General features: G+C 39.2%; 1 protein-coding gene across 2 annotated transcripts in view; it reads right to left on the bottom strand.

Moving 5' to 3' along the window:
- chico overlaps positions 1–21,752 on the bottom strand; it is a 40,061-nt gene extending 18,309 nt beyond the window's left edge. For both annotated transcript variants that reach the window (XM_036556361.1, XM_036556362.1), the window contains exon 1: positions 21,094–21,752. In XM_036556361.1, coding sequence (XP_036412254.1) covers positions 21,094–21,120 — 27 coding nt within the window. In that variant the 5' untranslated portion in view covers positions 21,121–21,752. The remainder of the gene's footprint in view (positions 1–21,093) is intronic.
- Between the last annotated feature and the right edge of the window lie 1,837 nt (positions 21,753–23,589).

Raw genomic sequence — 23,589 nt, 5'->3', positions numbered from 1 at the left:
ATTTGTAAAGTAATTTTACAGGTAAGGGGTGTAGTTAAATATATTGCACAATAAAAATGTCAAAATATATAATGCTAGATATTATACATAATGTGCCATAAATGATTATTAATTATTAATAATAATAATCACAATGAACAATCCATCCACCAAGCAATGCAGTAACAGCAGGCTAAGGCTACCATGTAACATGACCATTCTTTGTTTTTTAATATCCTGGTGCAGGATTCAGTTAATGCATGTAGTCATATGTTGAAGTGGGGACCTACAGACATCTCACGATTCAACTGGATTTTGACTCAGGAGGCCAAGATGCGATTCTAAAACAATTTGCAGTGCATTTTTTCCCCACATACCGTTGAGTGTTGTAAAATTATCTATATAAAGTAATGTAAAACATTAAAATAATTAAATGATTGATTTATGACACCAGTATTGGGCACAATAAGGTGTTAATTATCAGATACATCTCTAGATGTTACTGATAATATGAATTAGTTGTTGTAATTCACCAATCTTTTGCTTCCTATTAGAACCAGATCTTTTTAATAAACTGATTTTTATTTTACAGCTAATAGTAAGCAGGACTATGGTACAGATATATCTGTCAGGCATCACAGTGTTCGTGTGAAAATATGACTGTGTGATGTATTTGCTGCGTGGGCCAAATCTGCAGCCTTATGAAGTGACAGGTCTGAAGTGTGTGTGTGGTAAAGCAGTTATCCCCTGCAGCGTTTCTGTTGTGTGGCCCACCGCTTCTCCTCTGGGGGCCTATTGTTCCTCAACACAACACACACACAGACAATACACACTCTCTCACTGTGCATCTCACTCACTCACACACACGAGAGTAAGCAAAATAAAGGTCTTTCATCGTCAACATCCACCACAGCCTGCAGCAAACAGCTCTAGCACAAAACAAACAGCCAGTATTTCAGTGCTCACTGGGCTACAGCACACACTGGGCAAGGCTAGCTGTGAGGGCTAACACACACACACACACACACACACACACACACACACACACACACACACACACACACACACACATTCAAGGCAGGAGAAATGAGGATTTCTTTTGGCATTAAAGGAATAATCCAGTGCTTTTAACCTAATCTCTACCTGCCATCTCTGTAGCATATGGTCAATTACTGTGGACAGTAATTTCAATGCATTTCCAAACAAACAAAACACTGAAAATATTACTCACTCAAAATTCACTTACAATAAAAGTCAATAGGCAGTTGCTGCCCAAGCATCTAAGCCAGGGGTCTTAAACAAACAGCAGGCAGGCCACATCAGGCCTGCCAGACAACTTTATAGGGTCCGTTACATATTTACAATTTATCCAGCCCATTTAACTTTTGTTTTTATATGGCTAAATATTTACATCTCACGGGTAGATTCGCTTCACCCAACAAAGACTATATAAAGCTTAGGCTGATGTTTACAATGTTAAAAGCAAAAACATGACTGTAATTTAGCAATAAGTAACTAAAAAATTACTCTAATTTAGACCAATAATCAAATCTGCCTTCCTGGATTCAATTATGACATAGCAGCAGACACAGCGTGTCAGAATCAAGAAATGACAGGAATAATGAAATGAATAAAATAAATAAATAAATAAATAAATAAATAAATAAATAGCACTGATGGGGACACCAATACCACAAAACTATTTCTGACACTCAGGCAAAGTACTGACTGATGCATGTAGGTGCATAAGTAGATGGATGTTGATAAGTAGACGGCCATGTGGGTTGACAAGCAGCAGTGAAAATGCTCAAGGCAAAATCTGTGACAGCAGTATTTCTTGGGAAGACAACAGTAGTGAATGATATACCAGCTGGAATTCTTCCTCAGGTATTAGTTAGTGAAAAATATTAAGATGGCGAAAAACAACATTAAAACAAAGAGAAATGGCCACATACACATACAGTTGTTTGGCTATACACAGTGTTCAACTGAGGTCACACTTGTCTGTTAATTAATAAAGAATCCTGACAGATAAAGTATAGCCTTGACGTGTTGTGTGATTCATGAATGTAAAAACAACAGCAACAAAAAACAAAATGCATGCTTTTACAGCATCCTAGCTGTCTGACATCATGAAGGGGAAAGAGGATAAAGTGCTGAGCCAGCGAAGGTGAAATCTTTAAATAACAAGAATGAACAGGAAAAGCTTTCAGCCACCTCCCCAAACCAAAGCCTGCCCTCATCATTCTGTCACAGGTAGACAGTTAGGTAAGGGATGGATTCTGTAGTTTTGATCTTTTTTGAGTGTTGAGAAATGTTCACGATTGACAATTTACATCCACTGATGACTGACTTTTGCAATCTAACTATTTAATGTCTAGATCTCTTGTGCTTTAGCTACACTCTTAAAATAATGGTTCTTCAATGGTTCTTTAGTAAAGAAAATGGTTCTAAACAGAACCATGAACACTCAAAGAACTCTTAGCATGCTTAAAACGTTCTTTGCATCATGAAAGCGTTCTTCAGAACGTGCTGTAGATGGTTCTATATAGAACCTTTTTGAAAAGGTTTCTATATAGCACCAAAAAGGGTTCTTCTATTGCTATGATGTCAAGCTTGTAACAATAGCGGAACACTTTTTGGTGCTATATGGAGCCATCTACAGCACATTCTTAATCAATCTGAAGAACACTTTCATGATGCAAAGAATCCTTTAATCATGCAAAGGGTTTTTGGAGTGTTCATGGTTCTATATAGAACCATTTTCTTTTCTAAAGAACCCTTGAAGAACTTATTTAAGCATGTAGACAAATACAGTTGAGAGAACGCCAGATCGTTAGCAGGCCTCATGGAACGTCAAGTTAACACTGATAAACCCCTCAAACACAGACAGACAGGAGGCTATTATCACTTTTGCAATCACAATGTTTGATGGAGAAGTTGATGATACAAAAGATGGAATATCGCTGATCCACAGACTAAATAACTAGATGATTCCAGTGATTTGTATGCTTTTATCTCCTGCAATGTCAAAGCTAATGCAGTATTTACAAGGAAATTATAAATATCTTTAAATAATTATAATTATAAATATCGCATGCAATAACACAATCAGAAATTAAATATAACTTTTCGATTTGGTACAGATCAACCTCCGATCAAATGGACTGTTTCTTGTTTTGAAAGCCACAGCCAGCATTGACTCATCACAGCCATCTAATGACACATTATGCTAGCGAAGTGTTAACAATATGGCCACAGGGTGCTTATTTTGGGTTTTGTAGATACTATCTGTAGTTTTGGCTATTATATGATATTCAGGTGAAGAAGCTTAGTCACTCATTTAGCCACCACTGAGCTGAGAGCTGAAAATAAACAGAGACAGCAGGACAGCTAATCAGTTTAGTTGGTCCCTATAACTGACATTAATCTGTAGGAATTTAGTATAAAACACTGAAATAACTCACTGAGTCCTCAACCCTGAACGAGATTTATGTTTGTCTATCAAAGTTATTTCACTCATGACGGATTTAACACTAAGTTAGCAGTGCAATATAAACTTAGCTATCCATTCAGCTACACTGACTATGAGATTTCACAAGATTTACGTCTTGAGCTTCCTTCTATATCATCGCTGCTATCTAGGTAAGCAAAAATCCAGTCAGACACATCGGTCTCCTTATCTGATGTAAATGTTAGAACATATCTGTTTCAGGGCCTCTTTGAGATGTCCATCGTAAAAGGGATGCATTATTACTATTATTATCATTGTTTTTAAGGGTGGTACTGAGAACGAGTCTTCAAGTATTTGTTCTGAAACACCTATTACTCAAAGCCTGAACAATGCTGTTCAGCCCAGCCATACCAATTACGCTAAAAAAAATAAAATTAATTGAACAGTCATTTTTAAAAAACAGTAAAAGCGAGCTGTTCTCCCTATTTAACGTGTATGTGTCTCCATTTTGCCAAAGCACCTACAGAGGTTAGTCAGCCCTGAGGGTGGGAGGCAACTGAATGTGTGTGTGAGAGGTTGCTAGGGGACTTTGCTGAGGATCTCAGTAATCCCTCTTCTGCACTGCCACCATTAGAAATCAATTAGAGCGCTCGGCTGCAGAAAATCATCAGCCTCACCTGTGACCCACACACACTCCTACTCAAAAGAATAAAAAGAAAGAGAAGACAGAAAAGAGGGGGGAGAGTGAGAGGGAGAGAGATGAGAGAGAGAGAACACAAGAGTGTAAGAGAGGCAGAATGAGGGAGGGAGAAAGAGCTGAAGTGTGTAAGAAGAAAGAAAGAGAGAGTGTATGTGTGTGTGTGTAGGGGGGGGGGTGAACAGTGTGTTCAGGCTGAAGGTTGTACAGAGTGCTTCTTTGTGATGGTAATGAAGGGTTTTGGCCTCTGTGACCCAGACATCTGCTGCTGCACTGCGTGTCAAACACACACACACACACACACACACACACACACACTTTCTATCTGTGGGGTATTTCCATTGACTCCAGCAGAGCTGTAACTACTGAAAATTTCAATATTGTTTAAGGATTAAAAAAAAGCCTGGGACTGACTGGGAAAAAATAAAAACACATTTGTTACTGTTATTACTATTTGTAATAACAATAAGGATTGCATTAATAACTCCTAATTATAATAATAATAATAATAATAATAATACAATAACAACAACAACAACAACAACAACAACAACGGATGCATCGATACCGATACAGGTTTCAGGCCGATACCATGCTCATTTACTTGTGCTTTCACTTTCACTGATAACAACATTCCGATACCCGCTGTGACGTAAGCCAAGTGTAGCTGCTAATGAACAAATGCAGTGAAGGAAGCTCTGCTCACACGCAGAAGTGCTGCTAACTCTCCCAATATGGGTGGAGACAGGTCAACTAAACACAGGAGGGAAAAAAATAAATAAATAAAATGAATAAAAAATAAAAATCAACATTTGCTACTAAAAAGGCCGTCTATGCCGACTTTACTCTGTTTGACTGAATATAATAGTGAGGTATAAACGTTAATACAGTGATGTAAAATAGGCTGTAGAGAGACTCCTACCGTGTTTATCATGATCTGACTTTTAGCTTCAGTGTACAGAGCAGCAGCGCTGTTCAGTTTGTCTTTGCTCAGTACTCGGAGCGCAGCGAATTATTTTAAATGAAACAGCTTTATTTAAACCGGCCGCAGAGGCTCAACTACGTAATTCTAAGTAGGTTACTCAGTAAGGTTTTGGACTCAGCTACTGGCGACAAAAAATATATACTTGTACTTGTGCGCAGTCTGAGTCACTGTTTTACGATAGTTCTAACAAAGTTTTGGCCTAAAAGTATTTTTAAAATCCATTAAATGTTGGAGACGTACAGGGAGAGAGTTATGAGGAAAAATAGTCCCTAAAGAAAACTTATTTTTTCAGATTTATCACTATTTTGCCATACCAACATCACATCTGAAAACTCAGAGGACAAATGTAGGCTCATTGCTGGGTTTGAATAGTAAGTAAAATATATATGTTTGTGTTGTACACATGGTGACTCCTGTCAGCACCACTGTAAAGAAATCTGAACCAGTAAGTTTCTCTAAAATACAAACTTTTCAAATCAAACATTTAAGCTGCTGAAAAAATGCTTTCTACTACAGCAAGAGCAAAGACATTATAACACAATATACACATAACACATCACAATATTTAGTTTTCTGAGATTTCATAAGTTGGAAAAGACAAAAAAGAACATGTACCGCAATATATAAAAATACTATAATAATAACAACAATAACAATAATAATAATAGTAATATCCTACAATGATTTTTATTAAAAGTTTTACAAACTACTGTACTGCCCCAAGTCCAATCAGACAGGCCTAATTATGCTCACTTTGTAATAAAACATGTAGTGAGTCAGTGTTCCTTGAGTTCCTTGAGATGATATTCTGGATATGCTTGGTAAAGCGTATTTTGACATAATTTACAACAACAATAAAAACTATGATATTGCACACCCCTAACCTTAGGTATATTTGGTCCTGACATAGAGCTAAATGTATGCATGTCTTCACAATCACACACACACACGCACACACACACACACACACTTGCACCTCCAGGTTGGTAATTGCGCCTTTGTTTCCTCCAATAAGGCCTTTGAGTGTCACAGGGGAGCGGAGGAGGGGAAGAGGGGAGGGGAGTGCACACTTTCACAGGAAGGCTCAAATCTTTGAGTAATTACTCTTTGCGCTGTGCGTGCGTGTGCATGGTGCTTTGACAGGATGACTGATCTCTGTGCAATTATCGTTTGTGTGTGTGCGTGTGTGTGTGAGTTCGCAAACACATTAGTGTGTGGGTATGAAGCAGAGGAGGGGACGCAAACCTGTTAGGATTTGGACCAGTGGAGGGAAAATGTGCGTGTGTGTGTGTGTGTGTGTGTGGTGGTAACAAAACAAAACAAAAAAACCCCAAAAACTGACAAATCGTCCACAGGAACCCCGCACAAGAATAGACTCTTAACGTGTATTGAAAGAACAGCTTGGAGATTACAACAAATTTCCCCTTTACCCTAAATGTAGCGCATCAGTCAAAACATTTGAAGTTTGCTTCTTTAGATTTAGCTGGAGCTAACATGAAATGGAAGCACACACCCCATTATTCAGCAAACTATATGGCTAAATCATGACACAGCTGTCTCAAACTGTGTTGAATTGTTAAGCAATCTCAAACAGACTTGCTCTTGTCGTTTCTTTTTGTCTCCCTGGTTTTATCGTGGCTAATAATATTATAATATAATATACACACACACAGAAAAGGTACATATGGTATATATGTAGTGAATAAGAAACAAAAATACAGTGATGTGTGATTATTAAGGTGCTGTCTTTTGTTAGCAAGGCGGGATCTGTTTTTGGAATGCTGTTCTGAACAGTTTTGAGTGGGAATATTGAACGATTCCTCAAGAAGAACTGATACACTATCACACTGAGCCCAACAGGACTCTGAAGGCTTCTTTTGAATGTCTGAAAAATCGTATCATATTTTGTCTAACGCTCCAAGCTCTTTCTGCATTCATTACACCAGGTTCTATTTGTAACAGGTATGAGTGTGAATTCATTTTCAAACAGTCATGAAAGAAGAAGAAAAAAAAAAAGGAAACAGTGGCTAAATTCAACTTTCTGATAATCAAATTAGCAGTTAGCTAATGCCAAAATAGGCTTGGGTCAACCGTTGTTAGACATCACAATAATTTAAATAAGTGTGATAATATGCAAACTATCATTCTTTTGTTCTCTTTCATGTGCTATGTACTTTTTATTGCTTGTTCTTTATTGCACCATTCCTTTTGTACAGTCTGTCATTCTAATCTATGGTTAGTTCAAAAATTAAAAATGTATATGATAGAAAAGATTAAAGCACTTAATTATAGGCTATATAATAGAGGTCTGCACAGGCTTGATTATAAATGGCTGCACCTGCTTGATTCAACCACCAATCATGTCCACCTGGGCCTGCAAAATCTAGAGCCATTCTTTCCTGCACCCACCCACAAAACCTAATGCCACTTTTGCCTGCATCCATCTGCTTCAACCACAAGCCATGCCAACCTGCACCCACCTACTTTGGGCGATGCCTGTGGTCCAAGTCTAATTTGTTTATTTGTTTAGGCTCCAACTGATGGCATAATTTGTGTGGCTTCAAAGCTTTATTTTAAAAAAGACCCCTGAGTGTTCTCGTTTTCTGCTCTCAGACATGTGAAACCTGAAGGCCTTTACACACCGAACACAATTCAGTCAATTTATTTGATCATGTGTAGAACTAATATCTTGCACAACAAACGTGCATTTTGGATGAAAATGCAACTTTATTTTATTCTTGCTCTTTTTGATGTTTGTGAACTTTTGCCTGCAACATGATTTATTTGCCTTCCACTTTCTCATGGATTGTGTTAACATCTCCAAAAGAACCGAAAAAAAAATCTGTGGTTAAAACAGATGGCTGCAGTACCCTAGCAGTACCACTGCAGCCCACCAGGGAGCCGTAGTTGCTTTTTTATACCACACTTTTGGAGATACTAACACAACCACAGGTTGAAAGCCACTGGTGTAGGGTGACTGCCCAGGTGGGGAATAGAACCCCAGTCTACAGCAAGGAAGGCAGAAGTGTTCACCTCCACACTATACCACCACAAAACGGTACAGTAACTGCATAGTACAGTAATGGACATTCAACCAAGACTGTCAATTTCTGTGTTTTAAACAAAGTCACAAACAGCTGGCAAGCCTTGGTAAACAAACTTACCATATCCTGTTGGCAAACAAGCCAATCTCTTTCTCGAGTCTTCAAACAAAGTATCTGAAGTGAACAGATTTTGCGCATCAAGCACACCTCTGGCAAAACTTAATAGAGGGGTGTTTCTGAAACATTCATTTGAAGTGAACATGAGCTACCAATTGCACTTCTCTAGCTAGCTTGCTTTGCTTGCATTATTAATTGTACTCCAGACATTAAAAGAGCACTCGAGAGATTTGGGGGTGGGTTTTAGGGGGGGGTATACCCTTCTTTGCAGCAGATTTTGCCGAATCCAGCACCAAACATTTTTAAGTTTGACTCAAGACATGTATTCTCATTACAAGGTAACGTCTAGCTTCGCGAGACTAGGTAGACCCCAACTGAACACAGAAACGATACTCACCACTGCCCTCTAAAGGTGTTAAAGCATGAGTCAGAAATTATATTTGTGACCGGACTATCAATGGATTTTATGCGTTTCACATATTACACTTAAACCAGTTATAGTTTTCTTTCAATTATTTTCTCTGTAATGAAACACAGTTGCACTTTGTTCTTTAAAGGAACAGTTTGGCAAAAAACCAAATGAACATGATTCATCACCTTCCCCAGATGCAGCTGATCAGCCAAGACATGTCTAATATTTGACATGTGCTTCTTTAGTTCTCAACAGGAGATGCCAGGCTAACGTTGCTAACAAACACTGGACTTGGATTGTCAAGATTGCCAATCAAAATGCATCCCGATTTTCATTTGTTTTGCATATCGATGTGGTTTCAAACATGTTTTTATAGATTAAAGTGAGTCAAAACAACAACAAAAAAAAAACCTTCTACACACCGGTGACTGGTGGGGCAGCCATTGTGAGTAACCAGAACCACTTTTACCTCAGTACACTATGTGATTTCATTCCATGCAAAAAGAGCAAGCATGGGGCTTTGTGTAATCCTATACACAGACACACAGATAAGCTGAGCTTTCGTACTTGGAAAATACAACAAAAAAAAAAATGTCCGATTACGATTCTGAAAACTACGTTTTCAGCCATTTATGTCTGAACGTGAGTAAACATATGAAGAAATATGTCAGCTGGATGCTGGACTCACTAGTGACTCGCTCAACATATCTGTGGATCCTCATACAACAGGAATTCAAACCAAGGTGGAGTGTCTCTGCTGTGGGAAGTGAAAGCTACTGATACCAGTGCTTGAATAAATCGGCATTGGTAAAAATGGTAAAACAAAACAAAACAAACAAACAAACAACAGCAAAAAAACCTTGTTTATTTCTACAGTGTAACTGTATGAAGCTTAAATTCAGCAAGCATGTTAGCTGCTTGACGGCATGACATGATAGTAACTAAGTGAGCACAAAACAGACAACAAAAAGACAGACAAAAAGTTAACAAAGCTTATGTCAAATCCACTTCTCATCTGTAGAAATGTACTTTTAGTAGCTGCAGATTTTAAAATATCCCGTTTGCGACATTCCTTTTGACGAGGCTGAAGCTAGATTCTTGTTTGCCAGCCTCCTATACAAATTTTCCATTCCACCTTAAATGGTGCAGCACTTAGCGACATTCTGGCATCTGTACAATCCCCAGGATGTAACTGATGCACCATTTAAGGTGAAATGGAAAATTTCAATAAGCAGCTGGTGAAGAACAAGCTAACTTTTTCCATGACACTTTTTACTTAACGGCTTTCTTGCTAGTTTGCAGTTCATTGCCAAAAGCCTCAGTTTGCATGTTTCTGCATCAGTAGGGAATCAGTGGTAATATACTGGACTAAACCTAGACTTCTTTGTTCTGTTTACTGGTTTTACAAAATCTTAACACAACACTCTAGCTGTCTACAGGTATGAAGCCCTAGATATGCTATAACAAACAGGACATCCAAATAGTGACAAAGTAAACTTATTTATGTAGCTTTTCAACAGATATGTGAAGCAAATAAATCAAGATTTAGATGTTTACTTGCAGAGCTGAGTTTGGCGACAATCCGAGTCCAGTGTTTCTTAGCAACACTGGCCTAGCGTCTCCTGTTGTAAACTAAAGAAGCACATCAGATATCAAACATCTCGGCCAATAACATAAATAATACGTTGATTTCTTGGTCAGATTCATGCGTTGAAAACTCATGTATCTTGACATAATTTATCATGATAAACAATGCGGTATTGCCCACACGCACATTTCGTTGCTAACAAATCGCAAATAAACTGTATCACATATTGTTATCTATGGAAATGGACAACGCTTGTCTTGGCTGACTGACATTTGGGTTAAGGGAAATTTGTGTAAATCAAAATTTTTCACCAAACTATTTTAGAAGGAAACGTGTACATTGGTTTAAATTAAAGACAAAATACGGCCTCCTGTTTATACATTTTCCATCTTTTTATTTTCCTCTGCATGTAGGGGGAGGGGGAGAGAGCGAGCATGTCTGAATGTGACTGCGACTGTGTGCGTGTGTTTGTTTAATGCTGATCGAGACTGCGGGGGATTAACCTCGTGTCCTGCTGGGGGTTTTGTAGTGCGGTCGGGGGGCGGCAGTGTTAATTCAACCAGCCTTAATAATGTCCTCCGGCAGTGCCCTCAGCCCTCCCCCCAACACAGACACAGGATGCCGAGGTTCATTACTTTCTGTGTGTGTGTGTGTGTGTGTGTGTGTGTGTGTGTTTTGGAGGAATGTGTGCATGAAAGCGCTGTTCGCACCGAAAGAGCAACAACTCCCAGCCCCCCAAGTCTACACGTTTAGTATGCATGATAGAAAAAACAGATTTTGGGGAGGACATGTGTGTGTGTCTGTGCCTGGGCTGCGTGCCACAGCCAGCAGATGAAGCATTTCACATACAGCTGGAAAGGTGTGTATATGTGTGTGTGTGTGTGTGTGTGTGCACGTGTTTACGTACAGGAGTGATTGCACATAGTCTGTTTTCTCCACATCTTCCTTTCCTCCTCTCATGCCAGTCATGCGCTGCACTAGCTTGCGCTGCTAGTCATTACCCTTTAGAAGTTTACTTATTATTGTTGTTTTGCAATATACAAACGTCAATTACCCAAAAAACATGTAAAATGCTAATGAAAACAGAAAGCATCGATTAGTAAATTCTGTTTGACTTGTATTAAACTGAAAACAGCACAAAAACATATTTGATATCTAACCTTTTTAACTTTTTTTCTGAGTATATGCTCATTCCAAATTTGATGCCTGCAACACATTTCAAAAAAGCTGAGAAAAAAGACCGTTTACCACTGTGTCACATCACCTTTTACTCTGACAGCACTTAATAATTGTTTGGGGACTTAGGACATCAACTGATCCTGTTTTGAAAGCAGAATACTTTTTTGCCATTCTTCCGTCACACAAGTCTTTAGTTGCACAACCGTACAGGGCTTTTGTTGACGTATTCTGCTCTTCAATACAATACGTTTTCAATGGGAGACGGTGCTGGACTGCATGCAGGCCAGTCTAGCAGCCTCACTCTCTGATTGGGCAGCCATGTTGTTGTAACATGCAGAATAAAGCCTGGTGTAGTCCTGTTAAAATAAGCATGGATGTCCGTGAAAGATGTCATTTTTGCAGCATACGTTCAACAAGCGTAAATCTTTCAGCCTATACCATGGCCACTAATACACCCCCCGTACCATGACAGACCCTGGCTTTTGAACTTTACACCGGTAACAATCTGAAATCTCCACAGAAGTAGGTGGCATTTCTGGACACTACTCAAATTTTCCATTTCTTAAATGGTGCAGCTGTAACATTCTGGCATCTTATGAAAATTTGAGAAGCTTCAGCTTTGTTTACCTTTGATGGCTGATGAGCCAAGCTCACTTAAAAATGACGAGCAGAGAAAGCAGACTTGAGCAAGAACAAGCAAAGTCATGCAGTCCTTCAACAACACTAACTCATTTGTGAATTTAATCACTCAAATGTGTCTGATACCGGAGCAAGGAGAAAAGATCAGCTGCAGCAGCTGCTTCCCCCATGCAATTTATGGATCTGCCAAGTGCTGATTCTGAATAGGTGAAACAAATAACTCCATAGGCATGCACCACTGCTCTGTTGCAGAGAGTCCTGGACAATCACAAGATCAAATTGTAAATGAATTAGTAAAGCGAAGTTTGTGTTATTTTGAGATGTAGCCTCACAGTTCACAAATTTCTTGTTTACTTTTAATATGAGCCAAATTTATTCACGTTAGCAATGTTAGCATGTCTTTTCTACCTCTGTATCAAAAATGAATCATATCATATAATGCAAAAACGGCATTACATATCATATTGTGAAGTTTGCGTATTGTTACACCCTTAATTTATATATTCAAACGGTATTGGCTGACAGTAACACTTTTAATGCTGTATCGGCAAAGAAAAAGTGGTGCAGTGCCATCTTTACATGTGCTACTGATTAAAAGTTTAGAGTCTACTCTGACGGTGCTTCTCTGCTTGTTTGAGCTGACAGCGACTTCTAAAGCAAAACCAACACCATCTCCTGCTCCTAGTACAGACGCAACAACTGCCAAAACACTTCTACTACATTAAACACTTCACAAATGATTTACAATCTTTACAAATACTTTACCATCACTAAGTTAATTGTCGCTGAATTCTCAGGAACTCTCCACCGTACCAATGAGTGAATGTACTGGACTATGTTCAATGTGATTCTCTTTGTATCCCAATTTGATGACGGTCACTTCTTGTCAAGATGTAGGCCATCCTGAATGTTAATTCAGATAGATAACTTTACAGATGTGAAAATTAGGGGCTGACGCAGGCAATCAATATGTTCCTTATTTTATTTCTTCATTCAACTAGCCAAAAGTGGTTCCTGAATGGTGTCGCTTTAGAGTACGGTTTAGCATTTTTTAGTTTTGAGAATACTGAATGTAGAAAGACGAGATGTAAAACTTGTGTTGAACTTTGGTCCTTGGGGACAAATATCTACATCCTGTAAAACAATGGGACTTGACAGATCTGCTTGATATTCTGATTCCACTACCAAAACTGATCTATTGGTTGTACTACTAATCATGACTGCATGGATTTTTCCTGCGGGCATCGTCCCCACGCTCACCATTTCTTCCAGGCAGCTGTTCAGTTCTCATTCCATCTGTGTCCGTCATGGTCACAGCAACCAGCATCTGGCTAAGTCTGAGAGCAAGGATAAGGATGGTGTAGCGTAAACAGCGGGCTGAAGAAGAGCTGCTTACGGTGGCAGAATTGCAGCACTACATCAGTAATTCCTCTCCATAATCCACTAGGCTGCCTCTTATTTCTCTAAACAAGAAGCATAAGGCCAGACAATTGGATTAACAGCTTGCTAGCATAATGTGCACACTGCTCTGGGTAGACCTGAACTGGAAAAAGTTGCTCCTTAGAGCAGGGGTCATACTGGAAAAGTACTTGAAGTGCGAGAAGCACCTTAAGCCAAGATTTGAGCAACTAGGAATATTAAAAATACTTTTGTAGCAATAAGCATTTGAATTTTCAACCAGTTCTTTACATGAAGACGGTTATGATTACTCAATTAAGCTGAATTTAAAAATAAAACTTAACATTTACCTTTTTGACGAAATAGCAATTAAGTTGCCAACCTGCATGCTGATAATGTTATAATCTTATATGCATTTTTTGCCACATAGTGTTTTTTACGTACGTAAATATGTATGAAGTCCTTTAAAAAGGTTCATTATTTATCTCTGTCCACTTACTAAGTATTTTGGAATTCTTCAAAGATTCTCCACAGTCTGTGATTGTTCAGTTAAATCTTTTTAATTAATTGGCAAATTCTTAGTAAATAGAACGGCAGTTGGTGTTTTCAGCCCTGAGAAAAACATGCCTGCTTGATAAAGCTATCTGCGTTATAAGGCCCACACTAAAGGTGCGAATCCCTAGGCACCTCACGACTTTATCCGATTTCAATTTAGTGTGCCTAATTTTTTTCTCGTGCTTGTCTTTATGAGTAGTGTTACCTTAGTTTAACTGAAATGCAGTCTTCATGTATCTTTCACCATATAACAGGTTTAAACTAATAAATACTAATAACTAGGGGTGGGGAAAAAAAAAAAATCGATTCTTAGATACATCGCAATGCGGATGATTCTGAATTGATTCACAAATGTCAAAAATCGATTTTCTAAGTTTTAGTTGATAACGTAATGTTGACGGAACGCAAAAGGCGGAACTTTGCAAAGTGCAGAAGTGCAGCGCCCGGACAGTCTGTGGCATCCTCACTACATTAAAAGCTAGCGCAGGGGTCGCAACCCAAAGGTTAATAAGAGTCATTTTGTATTGTCAACAAAAATCAAACCACCTTGGGAGCCACAACACTGAGTCTATTTTACCATCACGGCTGTACATGTGTATCAGTATGTGCTGATGTACTAGTGTAGGGTAAAAATATAATACAAACAAAAACACAGACTTACTTTGCTCTGCTTTAAGCTTTAGCTCAGCTGTAGCCGCTTTTCTTGCATCACCAGCTGGAAGCTTTTCCACAAAAGTTGAATAGTTTCTTGTAAAATGTCTCTCAACGTTCGACTTTTTACGAGGCTGAAGCCGCTTCTCATTCTCCAGCTTCTCATTCGAATTTTCCCGTTCCACCTTAAATAGTACCTGAGGCGGCAGAATGTACCTGCTGCACCATTTAAAGTGGAACGGGAAAATTCAAACAAGAAGCTGGTGAATGAGAAGCTGACTTCGGCTTTTACGTTTTTTTTTTTTAGTGTTTAACAGTTTCTCGTTGCAGATTAAACAAATCAGGAAACCAGCTGGAGTGATTTTATTCTATTCGTCTTCAAATTATCAATGTTCGTCTCAAATCTTCCTCTTTTCCTTTTCGTTAGCTACTAGCTAGGTGAACAAGTGGTTATAGTCTACATTAACTCCAGTGTTTAAGATCATTTATTGTTAAAACTGTGTTGAACGATCAGCAGAGCTTTATTTTACTGCAAAGGAGGATTATTTTATTTTTACATACAAATCTAATTCTGATGTGGAGACGCCACCGGCCAGTAATGTATGGAGCTGAAGGGGAAACCATAAATACGTTTCCACCCGTTTTCCATCCGGTTGTACTTGTTGCCAACCTGAGGACCATTAAGCAAGCGATGTCAAAGCTTCCACCCAACTTGGAAAGGACAAAGCGAACTACAAACTCTATCACAACTTTTATTGCCAAGGATTTGCATCCGTTCTCAGTCGTTGAGAACCAGGGCTTTCGCACTATGTTGCACACTTTGGAATCAAGATACAGCGACCTGTCTTGAAGATATTTTACTGACACAGCGAACCCCCCCCCCACACACACACTCTCTACAACAAGACCAAGACCTAAGTCATGAAATCACTAAAGAAAACGGGTAGAATAGCTGTAATCTGCTGCGTAGACATCCATTGCCACAGGATCTTATTTCACCGTAACTGCAGATATTTCTCCGTTATTGCAGATGAGTGGCAGCCAGTGTCCTGTGCTCCAAACAAGAGCAGTGAATGAGAGCCTTCCAGTTCACTTGCCACATCACTTACATTTGGTTTATTAATAAAAGATATTGGAAGTAAATTCACCATGGACTATTATAAATACTAAAAGTACCAAGTCGTCACGCTGAGAAAAAAAAGAAATCCTGTATAGAAAAAAAAAGATCGATAACCGTTTTTAATCACATCTCAGCCCTCTGAATCGTAATCGAATCAAATCGTGAGGTGCCTAAAGACCCCCCCCCCACTAATAACTAAAAAAATGTTTTTTTTCCTCATATTGTACACAATATAGCTTACTATGTTTCTTTTTAATCAGAAAAATTTGGTACTGTTGGTGAAGACATAAGTCGTGAGCATAAGTCTTACAATGATTGACTGTGATGCACCAGATGGCCTGTTTACTTATTGGATCAACATGTAACGTGTTTTTGGTGAACAGATGTTTGAATTTCACCTGTAAACATCCCCAGGATGCACTGTGTTCAGATTTCGATTGGATCACTCAAACCACATTCGGAGGTGATGAGAGATGGATCTTGACCACACGGACCATAAGTGTAAACAGAATGCGTTCACGTTATCCGTATACAGCTTTGTGTGTGAAATACATCTGCTGGGCGCTGACTAGCAGGTGAGAGAATAAACAAGGAAACAAAAACTGAGAATGAAAAAGGCTGGAGTTATTACCAAACCAACTACCTTTCTTATGATCTGAGGCCGACGACATATGTGCTTTTTACACAGGGAAAGTAAAAACCAGATCTCATCTGGCCTAAATGGTGAAGAATTTTAGTGAAGTGTAAATGGAACCTGACCAAAGTACATCCAGATACAACCAGGAAACACAAGCTTCCAAACAGGTTCTAAGAATCTATTATTTTTCCCTACTCCTTCACATACACCCACCTTTCTTATTGTCTATGGTTACTGGTCTTCCCTAAAATAATACATAGAGACAGAGACATCAATGCCACAACAGGTTATAAAAGAGAAATAAAGATGGTACCAATCACAGGAGCAAATCACCATAGCTCAAGGGGGCTCCCTCATCACATCCACATAATGGCAGCACCAGCAAGACCTATAATTTGATCATATCCACTATTTTCAGCACAAAATAGCAATTATTACAAAATATCGTTTTGCATATTATATCAATCTCATGCAGTAATTTATTCCATGTTGCATTCTGCATTCACTACTTTTGTTTTTCTAACAATAAACCAATATAATGAATATTTTGCTAATTGGGGGACTCTTAGTAATACAAACTGGTGTTCTTTTTGAGTCAAAAACAATTGGAGCCTTTCGAAATTAAACATGGACTGCCTTTTATCATGCAGTTGCTTTCTCTGCACTATCAAGCCAGAGAGAGCTTCTGAAAATACTAGCTTTAAAATCTTTTAATAAAATATTGGAATTTATGTACATATTGTTTTGGACTGGTTAGCTGGCTGGCCTGCTAGCAACTGTTTGCAGCCACAGCTCACAATTTTAAGCAGTTATTTATCTATTTATATGTTGGAAACCTTGAGTAGGCCTCACATGTGGACCCAATGACTAACATACCAGCTAGCTAACCAGAAGCATCTAAGGCTGATCATTTGTGTATTATCAGTCAACATACTATGCAACCCTGGGCAGGACCAGGCAGGAAATAAGAACAGCAAATCCTCTTGAGCAGCAGCCTTTCTTCTTCCTTTTTTTAAACTTTATTTAACTTTCATTAAGACAACAATTTACCCATCAGCCTTAAAAGGCCCTTGGTCAACCGAGATAGCCAGAACGAATCCACATTCTTCGCTCTGTTCTACAAAATCAAGCAACTCCCAGAAGGTCAAGATTCAACTGCGGATCCAGCTGTTAGTCCTAATCCTAGATTGAAGATGCAATTGAGAATCCGCTGGTTAATCCTAGATTGGGGCCAGTTTTTGTGCGGGCTGTTTCAGAGATTTAGAGCCAAATCGTAAGATTTTGCCTTAAGGGAAGCACTTGATGTAATGAAAGTTATTACAGCCTTTGGGTGAGATGGATTCTTCTGTTGTATCTGGCTTCCAACAACAGCTACACCAAAGATAGACATTTTTTTTAAATGAATGCCAATGACTAGCCAATATCAAGACTCTATGAGAACGTTATTACGACAGCTGAAAAGGTTTAAACCTGTAGTCCTCAAGGTAGTTATTTGAATTTCAGAAATTCATCAGGCAAAAGTGAATCCATTACTTGGAGGACAGGGGGGAAAAAAAAAAAAAAAACAGGGCTCGGAAATGCATGTGCAAATTCAAACGTGAGTGGAATTCCACAGCATTTCTTGGCTGGTGGAAAAGAAATGGGATAGAGCCTCAGCTTGGTTACAGGTGCAGTTCTAAACTATTTATTCATTAATTGCAGAGTCCCTTTTCTTTGCATTTAACAACCTTGTGTTTGCATATAGAGATCTGTTTGTGTTGCAGCCTGGGGAGCACAATTGGGAGCAGCACTAACAAAACCAATGGCAGGGGACTCATTAAGGAACACTGCTCTGTGGATAGGGACTCTCATTCACGGAAAAGAAACAACTGAAGCTGTGTGGAAAGGGAACTAGCAACCACTCCTTATACCTTTATATGCTAAAAAACAAAAATCATGCCGTGAAAATTTTTAATAGGTTTATGTTGGTCTGTTACGAGGCTTATAAAGTCAGCACTCCATGAATGTTCATTACACTTCATATGGTGACATAACTAAATGTATTTTCATGTGAATCATTAGAGCTGCAAAACGCATCGTTTGATAATCACTATCGTGACACTGCCCTTCGCAACACCAATATCGCTGAACATACAAGTGCGCAATATTCAAATAGAGATATAAGCAATCAATGAATGCTTCACTGTGTGATGTGAGCATTCTGACCAACCACAGGTGTTCTTTATGTGTTGAGATGAATCGAAGTATTCACTTGAGTTTTCACTATATTGGAGGGCATACTGCAATTGTAATGTGCAGCAAAAAGAACTGTAAGATGGCATCTTGTTCATTAGTGCATACTGAACTACTGTCTAATTTCACCCTCTAAAACACCCTATTTCCACTGCTACATAATTCATAATTCACTCCATTCAGGAAAAGTTTATCAGCGGCTGCATCATCATCATCAATGATCATCATCATCATTCAGCCATACAGATCTTTTTTTTAATTATTACATAAGTTTTATTCCCTTCCAGAAACCTAAACAGGCCAATTTAAAGAGGCATTCTTGCCTAAAATCTGTGTTTTAAGTTGCCATGTTATGTAAAATTCTGTAGCACAGCATCACACCCTCAGCCTCATCAGTTTGACAGAATTCACAATTTTATTTCCATCTGTCAGTGTTTTCTCACTACAATACCCATCATGCTTTGACCAAACAGGTCAAACAACAGCTGGGAATCCACCTCACTGATGACAAAGAAATCCACTGATGCAGAGCCTAATAAATATAGACGTGATATTCAACTTCTTAGTAGTAGCCTTTAGCATTAGCCAGCTAGTGGGGGAGAAGCATTTCAAACCGCTTGCCACCAAAAATTCACAGTAGGTTTCAAAAGTTCCTCCCACCCTCAAGACATCATCAGAAAGGGCTTCTAGTGTTTACTCTGGAAAATTTCACTCTTAGAACTATCGTAGGAGCACTGTAGGAAGCGAGAAGGCATGTTTAGAACAGATGTAGTGATGGTTACATTGCTCTTCCTGGCCAAACTGCCCCCTTAAAAGATCAATCCTCTTGTACTACCATCCTATAAGTGTAGTGCTCTTCCCTGGTCCAACACACCTGACCTCCAAATGAGCTATTTACCAAACCAATCATGAACTAAACAGGTGTGTTAGGGCAAGGACAAACAGAAAACTACAACACATAACTTTGAGAAACATGGCGATACACCTCAATGCGCTGGATCAGTTCCAGCTCACAAGACCAAGCCCATCTCCAGCAGCAGGTACCCAGTGTGGGTGTCACACTTGGCCTTTACCAACCACCAAAGACCATAACTTCCTTTGTTAAAGACAATGCGGGAGTGCTAAGGACTATGGAGAAGAATTCATGCCAAACTAGAAAGCAAATCACTACAGTGAAAAAATTCACACATTACTTTTCCATACTGACATACAGAATGTGCCAAAATAAGCAACAAAACCTCTATTACACTGTTTTTACCATGCTTGCTTACTGCTACATCAAGATTTACAGTCTAAAAACAAAACCACAGATTCATGTCAGAATTGAATACGAATGTAAAGAAGGAGCTTTAAACAATGTTAAATCAGTGTCACGGATATTTCACTTTTCATTTTGGTACATTTTCCGCATGTTACTGTTTACACGCAATATTGTGTGCACTGCATTTCACTGTTTTGGTTGCATCTCAGTACGTTTTAAGTAGAAAAAAGAGATGAAGCGATGTGAAAACATTGTAGTAGAGGTTCCGCTTTTCATTTTGGTATTTCTCATGTTGCCTATGGAAAAGTAATGTAGTGCATTGTATTGCATGGTTTTCACTGTTATGACTGCATTTCAGGGAGGAAAATCTGCTAAAAGTACTGCATGGTGGGAAGCAGTATAACTGTGCCTTCATTACACTTCAAGGTGGACTATATTCAATTCTGACAAACTCAGATACAAATTTTTGTGTATTTTTCTTCAGTAAACAGGTGAAGTGACGTAAAAACAATGTAACAGAGGTTTTGCTTTGATTTTGGCAGGTATTCTGCATGTAACTATGGAAAAGTAATGTCATGTGTACACTGCATTTCACATCTTGCCACTGTAATGATTGTTTTTGAATTTAACACTAATTTCTCTCCATAAGGCACAGGCAGACAGGCTTTTTAATGGGTTTATGTTGGTAAAATGATGGTCTATAATGTCAGTAGTTCATTATACTTATGGTTTTTATGAAATAGTGAGACACAGACCCACACAAACTCTCTGCAAGGCTGGAAAGGGAGCTAACGTGCTGCTCCACCAAAGCTGGCCTCTGAAGCAGCTACAGAGCTGTTTTTTGGGAAATGTTTAGGAGGCAGAGCATAAATGATGGACCATACTTCACGAATACCTTAATACACAGAGAATCTCTGGTCTCGCTGGACTAAAAAACACAACTCCATCTTCGCAAAGGGACCCCACCTGTTATGCCTTTCTCTACTACAATGAACACAAGTCAACAACTCCCCAACGAGGAGCTCAAAGAAACCTGCAAAAAGGCTGAACATCCCGCTGATATTAACTACAAGGCTTAGCCAGCCTAAATCAAGCGTTTTACCAACGTGCAAATGAAAGCTAACGTACAACAACAGCACACTTACCGAGTGCCTTGCTTGTGGAAACATCATGTCAGTTTTCTTGCTCCCTCCTTCTTCTTCGCCAAGCGAAATAAAACGCTTTGGGTTGAAATCCTCTTTGTTCGCTGTCCTCGGATGAGATTATGTGTTAAAAAAAATCTTTTCGCTGCTTTGCTTCTGAGCTCTGCTTTAATTTAACAGTTTGAGGACGAAGAAGAAACGAGGAGCCTCAATCTTCTTCTTTTCGCTCGCATTAGCAGCAGCTCCCGAGGAGCTTTTGGCTAAAACCCCAGTGCTAACGTTAGTCCAGTTTACGTTCCTGTGTTTACACAGAGCTAAAGCAGAGCGGCTAGTCACTCACTTCACTTCGCCTGGTTAGCTTTGCAATTTCCGAGCTAGAGACGGTCAAACCAAGACAGAAACGGCTGAAAATGAAAATCTGAGGGAAATACGTAGCCCAGGAGGAGTAATATGAGGAAATATGGGTGCCAAGCCGACAAATCCAACAGTACTGTTTTTCGCGCCCAGGAAAGCGAAGGTAGCGTTAGGCTAGCAGGTAAGTTAGTAGGAACAAACTGCCGGTACGAAGACGACAGTTCAAATCTCGAAAGCGACGGACGCTGTAAATCAGCACTAAAAGTTCGGTGTGTCGCTTATTTTCTTATTTTGTTGTAGTACTCAACCGAGTAGGTCTTCCTGTCCTTCCTCGCTGTCAAACGCCGGAGCGACCCCGCCGCTTTCCCCCGGAACTGTGGTTAGAAGACGGAGGCACCGGGCAGCTTCTGCCCCGAGGGATGAGGGGTTAAGGCGGCGCACACAAGGCCCATGTCAGGCGGCTAGTGAGTCAGATTAGAGTTTGGCAGAAGCGCCTCCGCTCAGCAAGCTCCGACTGGAAGGTGTGGGGAGCTGATCTTTTGTTCCTGCCACACTCACTCACACAGGGCCCATTAGGAGCACACCCAGGGGAGCACAAACACAGCGAGGCCATCATTCAAATGCAAATCACGAGGTAAAATCATTTTGCGTGTGGCAAAATAATCTCCCCCTGAGGTTAGTCCATTAATTATTAAACACGATCAGATGGCCCGCACGAGTCATTGTTTAAAAACAGCGGGTTTGGACAAAAGGTGCCCATTATAAAACAAAAAAATCAGAAAGAGCGCGAAAGTAGTGTTAATTCTGCCTAAACTAGGTGTGTGTCACACATAAAAGGATGATTTGTAAGAAAAAAGTGGCTTTTAGAAGCTGAGTTTTCCATTTTCTTTGTGCTGATGGTTCACTGCATTATACATTGTCGAGCTGCCCCCATCTGGTGAAATCCCTCTGTTTCTAGAGGGGTCTGTGTGGAATTAAAGGGGGATGCCATTTATTTTTTCTGTTGTGTTAAATTGTGTTGTTTTAAAGATGAGAACAAACTCATGGAGTGGTTTGGTGTGAAATGCCCCATTTTAGAGAAACTTAGCAAGTCAGAATTGTTCACAATGGGGGTGATGGGAACCAGACGTCCGGAGACTCTTGAAAAGCGGCCTCACAGAAGGCCGTTAAACACTCAGCTTGACTATTAAAACTGAAGACTCCTCAAAACCCTGCAAGTATGTGGAATCTTATCTCTAATTTCCTCTTCAGCATAGTTAGGTAAAAACTAAAAATGTTAATAAAAAAAAGTTAATAAATTACCCATAAAATTATCGGCCTTTTGCAAGATTGAAGTTGTTTTTAATTTCCAAACACATTTTCAGCTCATCCGTCTTTACTTTGGAACAAGGGGCCTCATTCACCAATATCTTTCTAAGTTTTTTCTTAAGTTTGTTCTTGAGAAAAGTCCTAAAAAAAAGTCTACATCAGGTTCCTGATGTGTTCCCCCTTTGTGCTCTCGAGTGTGTGTAGATTCTGTTCTTATCTAAGAACAAATCCCAAATAAGAAAACATTGATAAATGTCAGAATCTTTGTGAAAGCTGTAAGTGGGTTTTAAGCAGAAATTTCTTCTTTAGAACGGTTGGTGAATGAGGCCCAATGAACACTACCTATTAGGGAAGATCACTGTTCTCTCATTTGTGGTAAGATAACATTTTATTTATTCATCAGTTACTTGATAATCATCATTTTATTACCTGCTCTGACTTCTGCTGCAAATTTGAAGTTATCAGTTCAAATACTGAATTTAAGAAGGTGTGTGACTCTATCCCTTTACTTTATCTCTTTACTTAAAGGTAATCTCAAGTAGGGGTGGGCGATATTATATGTTATCGTTATTATGATAAATCGCGTCACAGTACACTTTTCTGAGCATGTTGCGGATACCGTCAGTTCTTAAGGAACACCGACTAACTGCATGTTTCACTATGAAGATTTTTTTTTTTTTACTGAACCATGTGATTTCTGTTAATGGCCAGAGCCCACCAGCAGGCACAAAGTTTTATTACACACTTCTGTAACCTAAGAGTAGCATAACTAGTTTGTACTGAAGTCCCTGTAGTCAGAGTTTAAGGGGTTAATGTATAAAGTACATAAGAGATGTA

The sequence above is a fragment of the Colossoma macropomum genome, unplaced genomic scaffold (genome assembly GCF_904425465.1).
Source record: "Colossoma macropomum unplaced genomic scaffold, Colossoma_macropomum, whole genome shotgun sequence".
Classification (NCBI taxonomy): Eukaryota; Metazoa; Chordata; class Actinopteri; order Characiformes; family Serrasalmidae; genus Colossoma; species Colossoma macropomum.
This window is presented reverse-complemented; position numbering and strand designations above follow the sequence as displayed.